At 36.5% G+C, this 16,108-nt stretch overlaps 1 protein-coding gene across 1 annotated transcript; it reads right to left on the minus strand.

Moving 5' to 3' along the window:
* Positions 1-2,026: 2,026 nt before the first annotated feature.
* Positions 2,027-10,832, minus strand: desmb (desmin b). The gene is made up of 9 exons (XM_058778720.1): positions 9,733-10,832; positions 8,158-8,218; positions 7,945-8,040; positions 6,680-6,841; positions 5,346-5,471; positions 5,037-5,257; positions 4,882-4,925; positions 4,030-4,118; positions 2,027-3,749 (listed from the first exon to the last, which is right to left on the minus strand). The coding sequence occupies exons 1-9, from the start codon at positions 10,395-10,397 to the stop codon at positions 3,708-3,710; spliced, it is 1,506 nt and encodes a 501-aa protein (XP_058634703.1). The 5' UTR covers positions 10,398-10,832; the 3' UTR covers positions 2,027-3,707.
* Between the last annotated feature and the right edge of the window lie 5,276 nt (positions 10,833-16,108).

Consider the following 16,108-nt stretch of genomic DNA (forward strand, 5'->3'; position numbering starts at 1 on the left):
GGGGCAAACTGCATGGCATAAACACCCCCATTTTCCTTTCCACAATGCGTTTTCAGGCCCATCTTCATACAGACAATTGAAATGAGCAGTTTCTGCCATGGTGTCTCTCTTTTTCTCTTTTTTTGTTTTTATTCTGCAAAGCAGAAAATCTATGTTATGTACATAAAATGCACATTTAGTATATCCATTTCAACATGGCCACTCATATTTATTAGATATTGGTTTATTTCTAATTAATAGTTTTTCAAGGGATCCAGAGTCCCGACAGGTGAATGGATGGTGGTATTTATTAGTTTGTTTGTTTGTTCCGTTTTACATGCATAGTCATGTTTTCTTTATAACTTACCATCTGATAACAGAGTGTAGTCATTAAAGACAGAAAGTCTTCATGCAATGAAACCTTTGACAATCTGACATCAATTTTTTTTTTTTTTTTTTGGACACTGTACAACAGCATGTGTTTGTATGGGCCTGGTTATTATGGTAAACTTTGTGAATTCACTGTGTCTCTTGTGATCTGTGATTCATCTCTCTATTTCTGTCTGGGCATATTTATACTCATGTATAGGTGAACAGACGCACACAGAAACACAAACACACAGAGAAAACATTAATGGAATGTGTTGGCTTAGGTATGTTTAATTTATTTTTCTTATGCTTGGCACCATCTTCACAGTCCTCTTTATCATTTTATGTTATCTAAGTCTGCTTTCTTCTTCTGCTCCGTTTACTGCGCTCACCTTACTATTTCTGTCCTTCTTTCACCTTATCTGAAACTTAGTTTAATCTACCTTACATTATTCCAAACTGACATATAGGCTATAACTGGACTAAAAATGCTTAAAAAAACAGATTTAAAAAGAATGTGATCGCTCTCTTCTCCCGCTCATGCAGATGTGCTCATATAACTTTTAGGATGTGTGGAAAAACAAAAGAAACTACAGATTAAGAAAATCTGTCCTAAAGGTTTTATTTGTATCTTGGTTTGATTCTTTGGTTGCAGCTCCTTATCCGAGGTTTACATGATGTCCTGCTGGTGTTGTGTAGATTCACTCACTACCTGTAGGGGACAGTAGACTGATTTAATTTCAAAGATAGACTTCATCGGCTCTTTGTCGACAGGCAGCCGATTTGTGAGGAAATCACTCCTGCAAAGCTTTTTTCCCCCAATTTTATTTATTGGTTTATAGTATTTAAGTACTGTAATCAAATATTTTAAAATTGTAATAGTGCATCTAATATTGCAAAGGATGTTGAGGTTATACAGGAGGGAATGAATGAAGAAGACAGCACTGGGATGGACTGAAGTGTGTGTGTGTGTGTGTGCACGTATCACACCTCCCCATCCCGTGTCTCAATAGTCTTGATAAGGACGGTTTTCTTTGAGTGCATTTCAGATGCTCTCTGTTGGTGCTCTGGACTTGTCTCTGTTGAAAATTATGTTTAATTAAAAATATATATATATACACTACCATTTTAGTAACGCATACATTTTACATACATAGATTTTAGTAACACTTTACATTTAAGGTCCTATATTAGTAAACATTAGTTAACATTAACTAAGAATGTGGAATACATTTGTTACAGTATTTATATCTTTTAAAAAATTTTAGTTAAGTTATCTCGGTTCCATTAACAGATACAACTTTTGATTTTAGTAATGTATAAAATGTTGAAATTAACGTTTAACTGAGATTAATAAACATTTTTGATGTATGTTTCATTGTTAGTTAATGTTAACAGAAGGAACCTTATTGCAAAGTGTTACCAACATTACTTATTATTACTTATGTTGAAAATATTTCTGCTTAATATTTTTGTGGAAACCTTTACACTTTTTTGAGGGTGCATTTTTCAGGATTCTTTGATGAACAGAATGGTTAAAAGGCGTTTATTTGAAAGATTTCCTTTAGAAATCAAACATAAATGTGCATCTGCTGAATAAAATTATTACTTTCAAAAAATTACCAACCCCAAATATTATAAATATTAATCTGGGCTCCATTCTGTCGAATTATTTTCAAAAACGTCTGTGGTGAATTAATGTGTTGCCCGTTCTTCAATGTTTCACGATATTGCGTTTCTGTTTGTGACAAATTCATCAGTTGGTGCTGAATCTTGTCTTTGTACAACAACGCTGACTGTCATTTTGAAGTCAGTCGTTCCTCCTCTCATCGTAAAGTCTGTGGATTCCACCAGTCAGTGTCTGTACTGTGAGATCCCGCATTCCGGCCCAGGACTGTACCAAATACCATCGAGCAGGGGTGCCTTCGAGACACCACTAAGAAACTCTCTCAGGAGAATCCAACTCCTTAGCCTTGTTTCAGAAAGGCTGTAGGGCAAAGAGCCATATTACTGCTGATCAGAGCCACCTGGTCCACTCTGGGATGCAGAGCTGAACGCCTGGTGATGAAAAGAACGAGGACAAGATGGAGGAAATGAGCGAAGATGATACTCAGGGACAGCATGAATGTTTTGGAGTACTGGGGGAAGAACTATAAAGTACATGGACACAGAATAATGATGCAAAAACTGTAGATTTGTCCCGTCGGAGGCGAGCGCAACGGATGGCACCATGAGCGTTCAGTTACTGCTGTGTATAAAACTAGTTTGCGAGTGAATATATAGGGTGTCCAGGAAGACATGATGGTTAAGGAGCAAACGTCCTTCTTAAAAGATCCCCACAGTACTTTGGGGCAAACTGCATGGCATAAACACCCCCATTTTCCTTTCCACAATGCGTTTTCAGGCCCATCTTCATACAGACAATTGAAATGAGCAGTTTCTGCCATGGTGTCTCTCTTTTTCTCTTTTTTTGTTTTTATTCTGCAAAGCAGAAAATCTATGTTATGTACATAAAATGCACATTTAGTATATCCATTTCAACATGGCCACTCATATTTATTAGATATTGGTTTATTTCTAATTAATAGTTTTCAAGGGATCCAGAGTCCCGACAGGTGAATGGATGGTGGTATTTATTAGTTTGTTTGTTTGTTCCGTTTTACATGCATAGTCATGTTTTCTTTATAACTTACCATCTGATAACAGAGTGTAGTCATTAAAGACAGAAAGTCTTCATGCAATGAAACCTTTGACAATCTGACATCAATTTTTTTTTTTTTTTGGACACTGTACAACAGCATGTGTTTGTATGGGCCTGGTTATTATGGTAAACTTTGTGAATTCACTGTGTCTCTTGTGATCTGTGATTCATCTCTCTATTTCTGTCTGGGCATATTTATACTCATGTATAGGTGAACAGACGCACACAGAAACACAAACACACAGAGAAAACATTAATGGAATGTGTTGGCTTAGGTATGTTTAATTTATTTTTCTTATGCTTGGCACCATCTTCACAGTCCTCTTTATCATTTTATGTTATCTAAGTCTGCTTTCTTCTTCTGCTCCGTTTACTGCGCTCACCTTACTATTTCTGTCCTTCTTTCACCTTATCTGAAACTTAGTTTAATCTACCTTACATTATTCCAAACTGACATATAGGCTATAACTGGACTAAAATGCTTAAAAACAGATTTAAAAAGAATGTGATCGCTCTCTTCTCCCGCTCATGCAGATGTGCTCATATAACTTTTAGGATGTGTGGAAAAACAAAAGAAACTACAGATTAAGAAAATCTGTCCTAAAGGTTTTATTTGTATCTTGGTTTGATTCTTTGGTTGCAGCTCCTTATCCGAGGTTTACATGATGTCCTGCTGGTGTTGTGTAGATTCACTCACTACCTGTAGGGGACAGTAGACTGATTTAATTTCAAAGATAGACTTCATCGGCTCTTTGTCGACAGGCAGCCGATTTGTGAGGAAATCACTCCTGCAAAGCTTTTTTCCCCCAATTTTATTTATTGGTTTATAGTATTTAAGTACTGTAATCAAATATTTTAAAATTGTAATAGTGCATCTAATATTGCAAAGGATGTTGAGGTTATACAGGAGGGAATGAATGAAGAAGACAGCACTGGGATGGACTGAAGTGTGTGTGTGTGTGTGTGTGCACGTATCACACCTCCCCATCCCGTGTCTCAATAGTCTTGATAAGGACGGTTTTCTTTGAGTGCATTTCAGATGCTCTCTGTTGGTGCTCTGGACTTGTCTCTGTTGAAAATTATGTTTAATTAAAAATATATATATATACACTACCATTTTAGTAACGCATACATTTTACATACATAGATTTTAGTAACACTTTACATTTAAGGTCCTATATTAGTAAACATTAGTTAACATTAACTAAGAATGTGGAATACATTTGTTACAGTATTTATATCTTTTAAAAAAAATTTTAGTTAAGTTATCTCGGTTCCATTAACAGATACAACTTTTGATTTTAGTAATGTATAAAATGTTGAAATTAACGTTTAACTGAGATTAATAAACATTTTTGATGTATGTTTCATTGTTAGTTAATGTTAACAGAAGGAACCTTATTGCAAAGTGTTACCAACATTACTTATTATTACTTATGTTGAAAATATTTCTGCTTAATATTTTTGTGGAAACCTTTACACTTTTTTTGAGGGTGCATTTTTCAGGATTCTTTGATGAACAGAATGGTTAAAAGACGCGTTTATTTGAAAGATTTCCTTTAGAAATCAAACATAAATGTGCATCTGCTGAATAAAATTATTACTTTCAAAAAAATTACCAACCCCAAATATTATAAATATTAACATTAAATTATACTACCTGTTTTTAACTTTTGTAATTAATAATAATAATGATTTTATTTTAAATTATTCACAAGACATCACAAATCTCGGTAGTCAGGTACAACGGTAGTCAGGTACAACGCCTCCTAGTGGCCTCTGAGGAAACACATCTACAACATTTTTAGTATATTACAAGGTTTCCATCTTACCTCTAAAGCTCATAGTGGAATATGACTGCATGGGCATCACAATCCTTCAACGTGAGAGAGGAAGAAAGGTAAAAAGTAACAAAAAGCCATCAGAATAAGCAGAAAGGGTGGAGTATGTTTTTAACAAGGACAATTCTTTTTCATTTCCTTTGTACCTGCTCTCCTCTCCTTCCAGCAGTTTCCTGTAGGTGGCAATCTCCACATCCAGGGCCATCTTAATGTTGAGCAGGTCCTGATATTCTCGCAGGTGACGTGCCATCTCGTCCTTCATGTTGGCAATCTCTGCCTCCAGCCTGGCAATGTTGTCCTGGAAAGCACCGGCCTCACGACCGTGGCGATCCTCCATATCTCTCATCTGCCTCATGAGAGACTCGTTCTACAGAGTGAGAGACAAAGAGATGAATGCCACATGGAGAAAGACAAGGAACGTGTATGTCCACATCAGACAGAACAGATAAACATACGGTGCCCTTGAGGGAGTCGATCTCACAGGTATAGGACTGGATCTGGTGTCTGAACTCCATGGTCTCCAGCTTGGATTGTTTGAGAGCCTCGTTGTTCTTGCTCACTGCCTGGTTAAGATCTGACACCTGATGGTGAAAATACAACAATCAACAGGTTTTCCTTTCAATTATCTCACTCAGTTCACCAGTGTTATGGAAGCAACTTTCCCAGTGAAAGATAAACTGCCTTCATTGCTTATAAATTTCTTGGTATGCAATATTACTGCCAAATGTTGCATTCAATCCTTTTTCAACTCCTTTTCTTTCAATTAAAGCAGGTTTTGTATTTCTTTTTTGACTCTTATTGATCATAGGCCTCACTGATCTGAGCTTATTCATTTACATTACATTACATTACATTTAGTCATTTTGCAGACGTTTTTATCCAAAGCGACTTACAATTGGGGAATACATAAAGCGATTCATCTTAAAGAAGCAAACAGACACAGGAAGTGCTCGTAATACCAAGTTTCAGGCATTGATCAAATAAGTATAGAAAGGGAAGGAATAAATAAAGAGAAAGACTAAGTTTTTTTTTTAAATTTAGGATTAAGTCAAGTAGCGTCGAAAGAGATGAGTTTTCAGCTGTCGCTTGAAAATTGTCAGGGGTTCAGCACTCCGGATAGGGGTGGAAAGATCATTCCACCGACCAGGAACGGTGAACGAGAATGTTCTGGAAAGTGATTTTGAGCCTCTCTGTGATGGTACCACGAGACGTCGCTCACTAGGGGATCTAAGACTTCTGGAGGGGATGCAGATTCGTAATAGTGAGTGGAAGTAGGTGGGTGTTGAGCCTGTGGTTGTTCTATATACAATCATCAATCTCTTGAACTTGATGCGAACCGCAACCGGTAACCAGTGCAAGGAAATAAAGAGAGGTATAACATGGGCTCTTTTGGGCTCAAAAAGTCCAGTACAAAAAGTAACAAAAAACGACAGTATTGGAAAGAAAGTTTTAGTCCAATGTGATAACATTAACATCATTTTCAGGAAAAGGAAAATCTTTTCTGGGTTACATTGACCAGAACACAAGGGATAAAAAAAAAAGTAGGATTTAAGTCCCAAGTGATAGTGTTCAAAAGGGACAAGACATCCAAGAGTATAAATTTATTAGCGTTGTTTGAGACACTTTGGGGATTCGTTGCCAGAGACAAGACCCTGACAGGTATCTTCAGTCAGGTGCATAGGGGAATGTATAAAATGCAGCTGTGATACCTAATGGTAAAAATGCAAAGGTCAAAAATCAAAAGGTTCTTTTTAAAATATATATATATTTTTATCTTCTTCTGTCTCACCTTTGACTTGTACCAATCCTCAGCCTCTGCGATATTCTTTGCAGCAATGCCCTCATACTGAGCACGGATGTCCCTCAGGGCAGCAGTCAGGTCCGGTTTGGACATGTCCATCTGGATTTGGACTTGAGTCTCTTGCATCTGGGCCTGCAACTCACGAATTTCCTACACAGAGAGAAAGAAAAAGCTTGTATGTATGTGTTTGTGCTTGTTTTAATAAAGCAGCATGGCATTGCTGATAGGACTAGTGGCAGGACTAATCTCAAACATCCACACACAGCTGGCCCTGAAACAGAGGCTTGTCATGCTGTTTTAAAGTAGCTGTGTAATCTCCAGGAACAGATGCAGCTCTATAATAGAGCTCTGAGATGAGAGTCACTCAGCTCAGCGGTGTTGAGGAAGCTACTTTAAAACTCTAGCTAATTGAAAACTACAGTGGAGCTACTCAGTACTGTTTCTTTTATTTTGGAAGAAAATAATCTCATTATCTGATGTTACAAAAGATTTCAATTTGAAATAAACTTTAGAACTTTTAATTCATCAAAGAATCTTGAAAAAATGAAAAAAAATTCCATTATAATTACTAATAAGTATCGTGCTACAGAAGACTGGAGTGTCTGCTAAAAATTCATCCATCGCAGAAATAAATTACATTTTAAAATATATTAAAATAGAAACTGAATATTTAAAGTGGTAATAGTATTTCATAATGTGTTATTTATTTAAAAATGTGCAGATTTTTTTAATTAAATAAATGCATCCTTGGCAAGAATAAAATACTTTCAAAAACATTAAACAAAAATAAAAACATTCCAAACTTTTGAACAGTAGTGTAACTGAATCTAAAGTATAGTGACAATAGGAGAATTTAATATTGCCTTACAAAAAGAGTTGTAATGGTCCTAAGTAAAGAGACTCAAATAATCTATTGAATCAGTGAATCATTTAACCTTGTCCTGAAGAGATTAACTTGCAAGAGCTGTCTAACACACTGATTCACTCAAATGAATTGAATTTTCAAATATAAATATTAAAATGAATCATTTTGAGTTTGCGTATGAAACAGATGGCTATCAGACTCACGTATTGTCTCATGAATCAGCCTTAGCAATACTACAAATAAATCAGTGAATAATTTTTTGACTGAAGAAACTGATTAATACCAGAGTTTGTATGAGATGTCACATTTTAAGTTGGTTTGGATGTAGTCTGTTTTACAACATTTTATTGGCACACAATAAAAATGAAATGTCCTTAAATGTGCTAACCTCCTCATGGATCTTCTTAAGGAAGGCAATCTCTTCTTGGAGAGTCTCTATACGTCTTTCCAGATCCAGGCGGGCCAAAGTGGCAGCATCCACGTCCTGAAATTGGATGTAATATCAAAATAAAGCTAAGCCACATTTTATTATTTATTACTAATGAGAAAATAAAACAGAATGGAATTCAAGAGAGGGGGTTTTGTATGTTAGGGGACTCACCGCTCTGAAAGCGGCCAGATTATTATCCGCCTCTTCCCTCAGTGCAATCTCCTCCTGAAGCCTGGCGAGAAGAAGAGGGAGAATGGGAGAAGGGAGTTATGTATCTCATATTTATTACAGCCAGCCTATTTCCTTTCCTTTTATAGACTGAAGGTTTACAGCAACCTCACACAAAGCTTTTCCCACTGGAAGATGGAGTGGGGCCAGCACATTTAGGCTGACTAACTCCTGAATAGGAAGTAAACTAGACTATTGTAAACAACATGCTTGAAAGGACAATAGCTTCCTTTATAAAGGCAGTTTCCTTAAGCCTTTATTAACTTCTCTAGGCCTGATATAGCATTTTATTTCACTCATAATTGGTTGGTAGACCAGATGAAGTCATGTTTAATCATTTCTTAGCTTGGTTACTACAGAGACAGGCAATTTGTCGTCTGTGCCCAGTGGTCTGCCAGTGGTCTATCAAACTGATTATATAAATTATCTTCCTTTCCAACTGCTTTTGTTTGTCCATGTTGATAAGACTGTCCCTACAGTGGCCCAGTAGTGCACAATGCAATGAAATCTCCATAACACAACGAAATCGCCACAATACAACACATAGAACTAATTTTGTTGTGTTGTGCAAATTTCGTTGTGTTGCGACTTGTTTCCATTGTGCTGTGTTAATTTTGTTATGCTGTGGCTTGTTTCCATTGTGTTGTGACTTATTTCCATTGTGTTGTGTTAATTTCGTTGTGTTGCGGCTTGTTGCTGTTGTGTTGTGTTCATTTTATGTCGTGGCTTGTTTCCTTTTGTTATGGCTTTTTTTCCATTGTGTTGTGGCTTGTTTCCATTGTGTTGTGCTTGTTTCCTTTAGGTTGTGGTAATTTTGTTATGTTGTGGCTTGTTTCCGTTGTGTAGCGTCTTGTTTCCAATGTGTTGCGACTTGTTTCCGTTGTGTTGTTGTGGAGATTTCGTTGGGTTGTGCATTACTTGGCCACCATACTATTCTGGACAAAGTAATTTTTTGTTTGTTCTCCTGTTGGCACTGAATGAATCTGGATTGTTATGTAATGTACTGTGTGTTTCTAAATATGAAAATCAAGAGTGGGTTGACAGCTTCAGTACCACAAAGAATACATGAGTAAAATTTCCATGTATTTTTGAATAATCAAATAACATCTGTTTACAAGTGTTTGCTGGCCTGGCCAAGATGTTCTTCAGATGATCTTTTTGGACTCCCTGTCTGGCCAAAAGTCTTAAATATAAAGGTTCTTTATTTATTTTGATGGTTCCATGAGGTGGAAAAGGTTCTTTAGATTCTTAAAATGTTCTCTTAAAAGAAACATTTTTTTAATGTGAGATGTTAACTAAAAGGTTCAAAATGGCTCTTCTGTGACATCATTGCAAAAATTCCTTTTTGAACCTTTATTTTTAAGAGTGAAGCAACCAATTTATCATGTAGCCTGACCACCTGGAAAGTGCCCAAGACCGATTTAAAAAAGCCAGACCAGCCCAACTAGACTGTTAAACCAATTTAGGCTAGTTTAAGATGTTTTCTTCCAGTAGAAATTCATGCTTAATGCATCTCACCTGTGTTTCAGTTTCTGCAGGTCATCTGCCAAGTTATCCCGCTCCACCTCCACACGTGATCTGTGACTGGTGACCACTTCGATCTCTCTTCTCAGCTCCCTCATCTCATCCTCATACAGGTCAGCGATCCGTGTGGGCTCCCGCCCCTTCAAGCGCTCCACCTCAATCACCAGCACCTGGTTCTGCTGCTCCAGCATGCGGACCTTCTCAATGTAGTTGGCGAATCGGTCGTTTAGGTGCTGAAGCTCAGCTTTCTCATTGGTGCGTGTTTGGAGAAACTCCTGGTTGAGCGCGTCGGCCAGGTTGAAGTCCAGCGTTTCACCCATGCCACCATAGGAGCGGGTATAGCCCGCAGACAAGTTGGGCATACTGTAGGAGGAGGCTCGATAACTGGAGAATCCAGGAGAGGAAGTGGACGACTTGTTGACCTCGTAGACTCTGGAGCTGACCCGAGAGCTGCCGGACCCCCCGGTGGAGGCTCGGCCGAACATTCCACGGGACATTGGTGATGTCAGGTAGCCAGGACCACCAAACATTCGACGGTATGATGAAGAGGATGAGGAAGAGGCGTAGTTACTCATGTTGGAGCGCAAGAAGGACAGACCAGATGAATACAAACACCCTCCGGAGAGGACAGAGACAGAATGAGCGCATGGCATGCTCATCTGTGGCTATTTGTAGGCTTCTGCCCCCTCCCTTCCCAGCTACCCCAAACTACTTCAGCTCACTTTCTCTCTCCCATAGCATCTTCTCCATCCTACCCCTAACAAATAATTTCTCCCATCCTATCTCTTTCACTCACTGCCCAGCTGTTCCAACTTTTGGCACAAGAATACTGAGCTGATTGACTACAAGCTGAAAGAGAGAAACAACTGTGCCCCTCATCACAGTGGTGATCTCATCATTGAAACTTAGCTGACTCTCTGGTCCAGACCAGCAAGCTTGGGAAATGACAAGTATGTTTTTTTAGTCTTTTTTTTTTTAATTAAAGGGATAGTCCAAGCAAAATGAAAATGGTGTCATCATTTACTCACCTTCATGTAATTCCAAACCTGTAAGACTTCTTGTCTTACATAAATAAATAAATAAATAAATGTCAAATGATGTTTTAGACCCCATCAACTTTCATATATGCCGGGTTCATGAAGTCAACTAAAAACTCAACTAAAACTAAAATCATTAAAAAAATAAAATCATTAAGAAAATTTGATAAAAGAAAAGAAAATCTTATTTTATTTCAGTTAGTTGCCAAGGCAACGTTTCTTTATTTTATTTAGTTTAACCTGATGTACTAAAATAACTAAAACTAAAAAATGATAAAAAGATGTACATATTTGAAAAGATTAAAAATAAATAAATAAAATACGAATAAAAATGACAGAAACACACAACAAAACTGCAAAAACTAACCAACATTAAATTGGAAACTGAAAAAAAAATTAAAAATCAATCAAAATAAATACTCAAAATTCTATATATTAACACAAACTATAGTAGTATCTCAATGATACTAAAATAACACTGGTATGGACAAAAACATATCGAACTTGATCTTCCTTTTTAAAATATGTTATTTTGCAGCAAGTCAGACAGGTTTGGAAAGACATGAGGGTGAGGGTAACGATGACAGAATTTTCCTTTTAGGTTGAACTATTCCTTTCATTTCAAATGCAAAAGGCCACTTTGAGAATAAAACCATTCCTCAAAGATGTCTCGTTTGTTTATGAGAAAAATTAAAAAGCATTCACATTGGAATTCCATAAATTACCACACTGATGTCACTGCATCACTCTGTCATTTGTAAATGTCCTGATAACAGCTTGAGAAAATGTCACATTCTAATATTGTTAGTGCAGCACCTAAAGCTGGTAAACAGATGAGCACAGATTGAGCAGAAGGTTTATTTAAGCTGCCTTAAAAAGGAAAGGCATGAACAGTAGAGGAGAAGATGCAACACTGTGTACCTTCTCTGGAAACAGCAGGGAAGATGATCCTCTCCTCCTGCATTGGTAAACTCATTGCGTCATTATTGACAATAGCATTTCCCATGTCACTGCTGAAGGAGAGCAGATTTAAGATGTTTCAACACACCCCTGGATATAATATAATATAATATAATATAATAATAAAAGTTCCTATAGATTTGGAGAAATTTAGCATTACATCGCTTGTTCACTAATGGATACTCTGCAGTGAATGGGTGCCGTCAGAATGAGCGTTCAAATAACTGATAAAACATCACAATAATCCACAAGTAACTGACATAACTCCTGTCTATCAGTTCATGTTTATTTCTTTCCTGATTCACACGAGACGACTTTTTCACTGGAGAAAGCAATTATGGATTGATGACTCAATTGGTTTGCAGTTAAAACATCTTTTACTTCACAATATGTTAACTGATGGACTGGAAACATGTAGATTACTCATTATTGTAATGTTTTTATCAGCTGTTTGGACTCTCATTCTGACGGCACCCATTCACTGCAGAGGATCCACTGGTAAACAAGTCATGCAATTCTAAATTTCTCCAAATCTGTTCTGATGAAGAAACAATCTCTACACCTTGGATTGCCTGAGGGTGAGTAAAATTTATACTTTTTGGTTGAACTATTCCTTTATTTCTGGGTAAACTTGATATTGTAATTTCCCCCTACATTTACATGATTTCACATATAATATTTTGAAATAAAACTATTAGTATACCACCTAATAGTTGTAGACTCCTGCTTAAAACTCCTGATTCAGACCTGTAGCAGTATAGGATAAATAATCGAAGATGTACATGTAATGACAAACCTATGTTTCTGCAGATGATCATAATATGCTGAAAAGTGGAGATCAAGGCCTGTTTTCATATACAATCTGCAGGGATTTCAGATCTTTTGTAAGCTGATCAAATAAGGCATATAATTGTTACAAGACTCTGGTGGCTGTCCATGGTTCTTCTCAAACCTATTTATAGACAGTGTAAGAGGACTGGAATTCCATCTTTACAAAAGCTTCTCTGGAAGCCTTCAGCTGACAGGAGAGAGAGACCACAGGTGACAGACTATGTAAACACATCTTCTTTTCTTCGACTTTCCCACTCTCCTCCTGTTTATTTGCCTTTTCTCCCATCCTCTTCTATCTGTTTCAGCTCTATATAAGGTGTACAAGCCTCTGAGATCAGCAAGCGATACTGAGAATGTTTGATTTGATAAAATGATGATGAAAAGTGTTGTATTTAAAAGTGCTTTCAACAATGGTTTCCTCATTTAAATAGTGTGGCAAAAACACGTGAACTATTACATGATCGCACCTCTAGGTGTCAGTAAAGCCCAAGATGGCTGATTTGTATTTAATCTAATTTATTAGCTGAAAAAATACAAAACAAGTACAAAATAATTGCTGGGTCTAAACATATCAAATATTGTAAACTCAGAGTTTATTTAGACAAAGTTCCTGTTTTCTTTGAAACTGCTTTAATTAGAGAGTGTGACCTTTCACTATCAGATGTTTCCATGTTATTATTCACATAGAAGCCGTGACATTTCTCTTTTGTTCTGTGACTGAATAAAAATACGCTGTGGCCAAAACCACGTCACACCCTAAAAGTTCAGGGGCATACAGCATGTTGCTGTACAATGTCACTCATATATAAGCTTGAAATCTAGCAATTCATCGATAAAAGATTTTACTTATTCCTTATTTAGAATGGTATAAGACAAAAATGTAAATGATATGAAAATGCTATATGTTGTAATGAAGTTTTGGGAATCATCAGTTTAACTTCCTGCTCCAGGGCTGTGTGTGCTCTTGCTTTGGGAAGGGGGGCAGATCATGTTTCTAAATATTGTATTGCATCCTGGCAACAGTACACAAACATAGGCATACATATCTAACTGTAAGTGCAGTTATTTTGTTTATGTACTTTTGTTTCTTATCTCAGAACATTTAAATTATTTTAATATTGATATGTGTTTCTGTGGTTATTGTTTTGAGTGAACATATTTCCTTGTATGCTATGCTTCTCCATGGTTTCCTTATTTTGCCATAGCTGAATTATATTATATTATATTATATTATATTATATTATATTATATTATATTATATTATATTATATTATATTATATTATATTATATTATATTATATTATATTATACAAATATATAGTATTTTTATATTTGAATAAAATGAAAACTAAAAGAATTTCAAATCACATGAGCCAATATTTTATTCAAAATAGAACATAGATAACATAACAAATGTTTAAACTGAGAAACTACAATTTTATGCACAAGATGAGCTCATTTCATATTTGATGCCTGCTAGAGGTCTCAAAATAGTTGGGACAGAGGCATGTTTATCATGGTGTAGCATCTCCTCTTCTTTTCAAAACAGTTTAAAGACGTCTGGGCATCGAGGTTATGAGTTTCTGGAGTTTTGGTGTTGGAATTTGGTCCCATTCTTGCCTGATATAGGTTTCCAGCTGCTGAAGAGTTTGTGGTCGTCTTTGACGTATTTTTCGTTAAATGATCTCTATAGGTGAAAGATCTGGACTGCAGGCAGGTCAATTCAGCACCCGGACTCTTCTACTACGAAGCCATGCTGTTGTAATAGCTGCAGTGGTTTTGCATTGTCCTGCTGAAATACACAAGGCCTTCCCTGAAATAGACGTCATCTGGAGGGGAGCATATGTTGCTCTAAAACCTTTATATACCTTTCAGCATTCATAGTGCCTTCCAAAACATGCAAGCTGTCCATACCGTATGCACTTATGCACCCCCATACCATCAGAGATGCTGGCTTTTGATCTGAATGCTGATGACACACTGGATGGTCTCCCTCCTCTTTAGCTCAGAGGACACGGTGTCCGTGATTTCCAATAAGAATGTCAAATTTGGACTCGTCTGACCATAGAACACTTTTCCACTTTGAAACGGTCCATTTTAAATGAGCCTTGGCCCACAGGACACGACGGCGCTTCTGGACCATGTTCACATATGGCTTCCTTTTTGCATGATTGCGCTTTAGTTGGCATCTGCAGATGACAGCAGATTGTGTTTACCAACAGTGGTTTCTGGAAGTGAAGAGTTCATTTGCAAAAACGGATAACTCAGTTTTTAACAATTCTCAGAAATCATGTTTTTTCATTGTGCATTCCAATTAATCTCAATCAAACTACAGTAGGGTTATTTTGACTAGGTTAAAAAAAAAAAAAAAAAACAGCCAACTAACACAATAAAACACAATAAAAACATGATAACATAATAAAAAAACATGTTTTTTGAAAATTAAAAAAAACGGAGTTATCTGTTTTTGGCAAATAAACTCTTCAAGTATTTCTGGGCCCATTTAGTAATGTCAATGACAGAATCAGTGTCAGTGATGTAGTGTCGTCTGAAGGCCCGAAGACCACGGGCATCCAACAAAAGGTCTTCGGCCTTGTCCCTTACACAGAGATTTCTCCAGTTTCTCTGAATCTTTTGATGATGTTATGCACTGTAGATGATGAGATTTGCAAAGCCTTTGCAATTTGACGTTGAGGAACGTTGTTTTTAAAGTATTCCATAATCTTTTTATGCACTCTTTCACAGATTGGAGAGCCTCTGCCCATCGTTACTTCTGAGAGACTCTACCTCTCTAAGACATCCCTTTTTTAGCTAATCATGTTACAGACCAGATGTCAAGTAACTTAATTAGTTGCTAGATGTTCTCCCAGCTGAATATTTTCAAAAATATTTCAAAAAGAAAAGTTGAGCCAACTTAAAATTTTAAGGCAACCAGCTTCAGCAGATTTTTGAGTTTTCTCAACTTGTTGATTTAAGTTGAGACAATTAAAAAATCTCCTACAAAAATAAGTTGAGAAAACTCAAAAATCTGCTGAAGCTGGTTGCCTTAAAATTTTAAGTTGGCTCAACTTTTTTTTTTTTTTTTTACAGTGTAGGGAAGGGAAGAAGCGAGTTTACGAACAGAAAAGTAGATAGGCCTACTATTATTACTCGCATCCGAATAGGACATAGTGGGATAATCCAATCTTTATTTAAAATGGGAAATCATGAAACGGGAATGTAATTATTGCAGTCAGAAACAATAGAGCATGTTTTACCAAGTTGCAAAAAATATGGAAAAGAAAGATTAGAACTCATCAAGGTAGTAAATAGAATGGGTACAAAAACATTCGGTATCCAAAGCCTCTTGAAAGGAAATGCAGAACAATTTAAAGTATAAAATGCAATTATAAAAATTATTAAAGAAATTGGATTAGTAGGGAGAATTTAGTGTTTTTTTTTTTTTTTACTGCTTATTAGTGTTCCTCACTCCAGTCCGGTTGGTGGCGGTAGTGCACCTAAAGTTGGTTTGCAAACCGCAATAAAACTTCATTAGAAGAAGA

Source organism: Onychostoma macrolepis, chromosome 06 (genome assembly GCF_012432095.1).
Source record: "Onychostoma macrolepis isolate SWU-2019 chromosome 06, ASM1243209v1, whole genome shotgun sequence".
NCBI lineage: Eukaryota > Metazoa > Chordata > Actinopteri > Cypriniformes > Cyprinidae > Onychostoma > Onychostoma macrolepis.

What these genes read in the sequence shown, in the direction of transcription:
- desmb (XM_058778720.1), bottom strand. Translation starts at nt 10,397, where the DNA reads ATGAGCATGCCATGCGCTCATTCTGTCTCTGTCCTCTCCGGAGGGTGT. An exon ending in TCGACTCCCTCAAGGGCACC is followed by an intron (nt 5,258 to 5,345) that starts GTATGTTTATCT and finishes CTCACTCTGTAG; the next exon opens with AACGAGTCTCTCATGAGGCA. An exon ending in TTCCACTATGAGCTTTAGAG is followed by an intron (nt 4,119 to 4,881) that starts GTAAGATGGAAA and finishes AATTTTCAACAG; the next exon opens with AGACAAGTCCAGAGCACCAA.